The 6,343-nt window shown below is 46.4% G+C and overlaps 1 protein-coding gene across 1 annotated transcript in view; it reads right to left on the bottom strand.

Annotated features, from left to right (window-relative positions):
• Positions 1 to 1,183: 1,183 nt before the first annotated feature.
• The window catches only part of TRPV5 (transient receptor potential cation channel subfamily V member 5), a 28,426-nt gene continuing 23,266 nt past the window's right edge, over positions 1,184 to 6,343 (bottom strand). Inside the window, exons 15-17 of the mRNA XM_059073487.2 lie at positions 3,002 to 3,108; positions 1,908 to 2,241; positions 1,184 to 1,483 (exon numbers count right to left, since the gene is read on the bottom strand). Coding sequence (XP_058929470.1) covers positions 1,941 to 2,241; positions 3,002 to 3,108 — 408 coding nt within the window. The 3' untranslated portion in view covers positions 1,184 to 1,483; positions 1,908 to 1,940. The remainder of the gene's footprint in view (positions 1,484 to 1,907; positions 2,242 to 3,001; positions 3,109 to 6,343) is intronic.

Here is a 6,343-nt window from a genome sequence, read left to right as displayed (position 1 = left end):
CGCGTGCGTGATCCCTCACCGTTCTGCACTCGTTTGTGCCTTGCGTGAGTATCTGGATGAACCTGTCTGAGGTGCTGCATATCCCACTTACCTCTTCGTTGTTCCAGACAACAGTCCTCTTAAGAGTTGTTACGGCATTGTGGTCAGGGGGTGGTAGGGCTGGAGGCCAAAGCGAGGCTGTAATGGGTACCCTGGACACCTAGTTTCCAATTTCCTTCCTGGAAAGGGATGGCCCGGGCTCCGTTATTGCTGTCTACCCCACAGCTCGGCACAGGGACAAAGGGAGATGCGGGTGGAGGATGGCTGTTGCAGGAAACACGGTTGCGGGCCTGTTACCTCCAGAGGCAAAAGGAGGAACAGCTGCTAACAGACAACCAGAGGCACAGGCCAGGGATGGTCTCATAAAACAAAGGATGGGGCCATCCAAGCATAGAAAGGAATAATTTACCTCACATATTTAAAAACGCACGAGGATGCAAATGAGATACAAACACTTCAGACTCCAAGTCTCAAAATGCAAGGATAAGACAACCCAACAAGAACGACCGAAAAAACCCCGAAACAATTCAAAAATGGGCAGAGGACTCGAATAGACATTTCTCCAAGAAAGAAGATATGCAAGTGGCCAACGGGCACATGAAAAGATGCTCAATGTCAGGGAAATGCAAATTAACACCTCAGTGAGATACCACTTCCTAACCAAAAGGATGGCTATTATCAGAGAAACAGAAAGTATCGTGTTGGTGAAGATGTGGAGACACCGGAACCCTGTGCCTTGCCTGAGGAAACGTACAACAGTACAACTGCTGTGGGAAACAGTATGGCAGTTCCTCAAAACAATTAAACGTAGACTTGCCATGAGATCTAGCCACCTGCTTCTAGTCATATACCCAAAGAAATTGAAAGCAGGAACTTGAACAGATCATTGTACACCAGTGTCCACAGCAGCATCTCAATAGCCAAAGGTGGAAGCAACCCAGTCGTCGATCAGCGGATGAATGCATAAACACAACGTGGAATACACATACAATGAAATGTTATTTGACCTTGAAAAGGAATGAAATTCTGACTCATGCTACGGCATGGGTGAATCTTGAAAACATTATGCTACATCAAACAAGCCAGGCACGGTAGGACTAATATTGGATGATTCCTCTTATATAAGGTAACTAGAGTAGTTAAATTCATAGACAGCAAGTAGAATACTGGTTATCAGGGACCATGGGGAGGGGATAATGGGGTGTTAATGTTTAATGGGTACAAGAGTTTCAGTTTAAAAAATTCCCTGGATGAACAGTGGTGATGGATGCCTTCCAATGTGAGTGTACTTAATGCCACTGAATGGTACACCTAAAAACAGTTAAAATAGTAAATTTTATGTTATGCATATCCCAGGGCATTTTTTTAAAATACAGGAAGGATAACGAACCTTTCTTCTTGCTGTTTTCTAGTTGGGGTTTGGTCGGTAGGGGGGGAGAGAGTCCTACGGGGTACAAGAAGAGGTGAGAGGCTACCACCTCAATGCCATGCCTGGCTCTTCCCACATGAAGCCCTGTGGAACCAGGGAGGAGTCACAGCTTACAATCTAGTGCCTCATGGGGTGGAAAGGGAGATGACCCAGTCATTGGCCTAGCACCCCTACCTCATGTCTTTAGTTGTCAAGTCTAACTCTGCTTGAAAAGATACCCTCTTTTCCCAAGATGTGGGATTTTCCAAGAAGAGAGAAGATATGTGGGGCCCTTTGCTCATCCCTAGATGCTGATGTGAAGGGCAAGGCAGGGGTGACCTTTACGAATTAGTCTGTCCACCCTCCCAAGATTAATGGGCATGAAGGTCAGATGCTAGCATAGGCAGTGTCTCTCTCTCTCTGCGCCCACCCCCACCCCCACCCCCACCCCCAGGCCTACCTGGAGTCGGGAGGAGAGTAACAGGGGTCCTAATCATATGTGATAGACACTTTCCTCTCCATCCCCCTCCCCAAGGTCCAGTCCAAGATTCAAGTGTCCCAGGGTGTTGCGACGAATGATCTCCCAGCCTCGGTGACTGCTGCTGCTTCGAGATGTGGTCCGGGACAGGGAGGGAGTCGGGAGGGTCAGGGAGGCTCTGGATAGAATCCCACTTTCAGCCACAGAGGGCCGTTTCTCAGAAAGATGCTCACGTTCTTCCTCCTTGTCTGAGCCCTTGAAAGCTTCCACATAGCGACGTACTCGCAAAGCATTCTGATCTTGGTTGGTCTCAACGCTGAGGAGGGGAGAGGGGAGGGGACTCAGCTGAGCTGGGGAGAGATGGGCCATGGGGAGAAGCAGAAGTGAGCAGGGCACAGGTGGGAAACAGGAGTGGGAGGAAAGGGGGAGGAAGTTAGCAGCGTTGAAGCCAGAAGACCCTCTAGGATCAAATGAAGGGAAGTAGAGGGAGATGGAGGATAACTAGGAGAGAGACCCAAAAGGCCGTGCATTCAGGATTTGGAGGGCAGTAGGGCTTGTGGGGGCGTGTGACGGTGGGGGGAACGTGGGTGAGTATGAAAGAGAAAACAGAGCCGATTAAAAGATGAGCGTGTCGTCAGGATGCGAAGATGCAATTCAGGAAATAAATGAGAGAGGAGAGCCAGGTCAGGAGATGAAGGTAAGAGTACGAAGGAGCAGGTTAGCTTCAAGGCTAGACTAGAAGCTTCAAGAATGTACTAGAAGTGGGGGTCAGGTGGAAACAAGACTAGACCAAGGTGGGTAACCCATGCCCACATTCGAGCACGGACTCGTATTCTTAGCCATTCACATTACTGCCCTTATGTACTCATAGCCTGGCATCAGCTCTCAGCATTCTTTGCACCCCTCCACTTCAGCTCCACCCGCCTCCCCCAAACAGGCTAACGCAGTCTCGCTTTATGGAGTGATGACATCTCCTTTGGGTCCAATTTGGGATCTCAAGAATGGAGAGGAGGGTCATGAATGTGGAACCGGTCACGCTTGTTCCCATGGCCTCACACGTGTGCATTGTCACTCACCGCAGGAACCAGCGGTCTCCCAGCCCGTACTTGTACCCACAGATGCCGGAGCGAGGCCACAGGGTGCGAGGCATCTTCCTCTCCAGCATCACCGTGGTGGCCACGACCTAGGAGGAACCAAGAGACAGAGGAAGAACTCAGAAAGAGCCATGAGGTTCAGAGAACCCCGAGGCTACTGACAGAGGGAACCGAAAGGAACCTGTGGGATGAGGACACCAGAGATGAGTGGAGGTGACAGCCACCTACCCATCCCCTAGCCTGTGGGAGGTGCCATGCTACCTGCCTTACTCATCACCCGCTACAAAAGGAGAGGATATTTTACAAGTGCTTTGAATAAAACAGTGACCCCTGCATTACTATTCAGATTCTCAGAAAATTAGCCATTCCAAACTAATCTCATTTCCTTTTTCATATGCAAGCCATAAACCAATTACCTTGATTTAAATAATCTGATTAAATAGAATCTCTATGATCTTGGGGATGAAATGATGCTGCTGATGTTCAGGGAATTTGCAGCAAATTAAATAAATACCCATATGCTAAGAAGGAAAAGGGTGCGTGAATGACTCCAAACTTGGCAGGGAAAATTCTAGTGGCATGTCACATGTTCTGTCCTTTGCCCAGCCCTCATTAAGTACCTAGATGAAACATAGAAGACAAGCTTATCAAATATGTCTGAGAAACAAAACTGGGAGGGATATGTAATATACAAGACGACAAAGCAATATAAAAATGATCTCACCAGACTGGAATGCTGGTCAAAAACCACTGACATGAAATTTAAGTAAACCAAATGTAAGGTCTTACATTTATGTATAAGACTAAACTATCATTCGAAAAGACACATGCACCCCAACGTTCACTGCAGCGCTATTTACAAAAGCCAGGACATGGAAGCAACCTAAATGTCCATCAACAGAGGAATGGATAAAGAAGATGTGGCACATATATACAATGGAATATTACTCAGCCATAAAAAAGAACAAAATAATGCTATTTGCAGCAACATGGATGGACCTAGAGATTGTCATACTGAGTGAAGTAAGTCAGACACAGAAAGACAAAGATCATATGATATCACTTATATGTGGAATCTAAAAAAAGGGGTATAAATGAACTTATTTACATAACAGAAGTATAATCACGGATGTAGAAAACAAACTTGTGGGAATAAGAGGATAAGGCGGGGAGGGAGGTTGGGATTGACATATACACACTACTATGTATAAAACTAGATAACTAATAAGAACCTGCCGTATAGCACAGGGAACTCTACTCAATGCTCTGTAATGGCCTATATGGGAAAAGAATCTAAAAAGAAAAAGGACGGATATACGTCTATGTATAGCTGATTCACTTCGCTGAACATCTGAAGCTGACAAGATTGTAAATCAACTATACTCCAATAAAAATTTTAAAAAAGAAAGACTAAAGTGTCTGTGTTAAGTACAGGAAAAACGGTAAAGGAGCTTAGCTAAGCCAGTCATGTAACAAAGATGCAGGGGTTCTAGTTGATCATAAGCCTAGTAAGAACCCATTGCATATTTTCCAGAAGACCTGACGCCATTTTAGGTGCTATTTATACTACAGTGTCCAAAGCAAAGACAGGCATGACCCCTCCTCATGCTGCATTCCTCCAATCATATCAGGACCATTCCAGTTTTGAAAGGCCCAGGATATAGCAGGTCTGAACAGAGGGTCAGTCAGGATGGATTGGGCTCAGGAAGCTTGATTAATTGAAGGAACTAGGAATCCTTAAAGTAGCTCATTTCTCCACTTTGTCTTCTTGCACCCCATCTTTCTCGGTACTCCATGCTTCTCTCGGCCTTCTCTCCGTTTCTTAGCTGCACTGAGCTCCCTCCAACCTCAGGATTTTCTCTTCTTTTCTTTTCTTTTTTAAAGATATGACTTCTTTTTTTTTTAATATAGAAATTTTACTTATTTATTTATTTATTTCTGGCTGCACTGGGTCTTTGTTGCTACGCGCGGGCTTTCTCTAGTTGCGGCGAGCGGGGGCTACTCTTTGTTGCGATGCGTGGGCTTCTCATTGCGGTGGCTTCTCTTGTTGCGGAGCACAGGCTCTGGGCACGCGGGCTCAGTAGTTGTTGCCTGCGGGCTCTAAAGCACAGGCTCAGTAGTTGTGGCGCACGGGCTGAGTTGCTCCGCGGCACGTGGGATCTTCCCGGACCGGGGCTCGAACCCGCGTCCCCTGCATTGGCAGGAGGCTTCCTAACCACTGCGCCACCAGGCAAGTCCCCAACCTCAGGATTTTCAATCATTCCATTCCCTTTCCCTGGACAGCGCTCTTTCTTTATCTTGAAAAGGACATTTATTGTTCTTCTTGTGCCATCATTCAGCACCCGCCCCCCGCCACCTTCTTCTGGTAAGAGAACGCAGCTTTCATTTAGAGAATCACTCCTTCTCTATTCTGAGTCCATCAGTTAGAGTAGACTGGACTTCACACGGCCCTGGTTAATTAGTCTATTCTCCCCCAAACTCCACCACCACCACCACCACCTGCGCCTATGATCAAACTTGTTGCAATGAGATGTGTTCGGGGGGCAGGGGGAGATGCTCTTTTGAAAGCTACAGCGCCACAGCATCGGGAGGCACACAGAATACAATTAAGTATGGGCCCTTGGAATTTGGAACACAGTGCACCTGCTCATTCCTTTGTAAGTTTAGAGCTTCTCTAAGCTATCTCACCAACAGGATGCAAGAGACTGACTTAAAAGAGGGCCAAAGAGAGAAGAACAGAAACTGAAGTATAAAATGGAGATCCAGACTCTGGCCAGCCATGTCTAAAGCTGATTTACTTCCTTAAACTTTCCAGTTTTGAGGCTCAACACACCCTCTTCCCACTGCACATTTTTTTAAAGTCTATTTGAGTTTGGTTTTCTGTTCCTGTAGCCAAGAGTCCCAATGGATGCAAACCCTAACCTCCATCCCTTCCCCTCATTCTTCTTAATTGACTAATTATTACCCATGTTTAGGGACTCATCTTAAATGTCACTCCATCAGGAAAGCATTTCCTAACTTTCCAGTCAAACTCGTCTGTTGCCTCCTGTTTTTAGCATCTTCACTTCTCTATGACACGTTTGCTATTCTAATTGTACAGCTTTCTGTGAAGTCATTCGTTTAACGCTTGTCTTCCCAGCCAGACTGTAAGCTCCATGAGGGCACAGACTACATCATCATGCCTGGGTCCCTAGATCCTAGACATTTTCCAACACAAAACAGGCTCTAAATAATTATTGCTAATGAATGAAAAGTCTGAGGGGATAAATGACGACTGTCTTCAAATATCTGAATGGTGCTCCTATGGGAGAGTGTGTTCTGCGT

The sequence above is a fragment of the Kogia breviceps genome, chromosome 9 (genome assembly GCF_026419965.1).
Source record: "Kogia breviceps isolate mKogBre1 chromosome 9, mKogBre1 haplotype 1, whole genome shotgun sequence".
Classification (NCBI taxonomy): Eukaryota; Metazoa; Chordata; class Mammalia; order Artiodactyla; family Physeteridae; genus Kogia; species Kogia breviceps.
The sequence above is the reverse complement of the archived record's forward strand: the minus strand, read 5'-3'. Positions and strand labels throughout refer to the sequence as shown.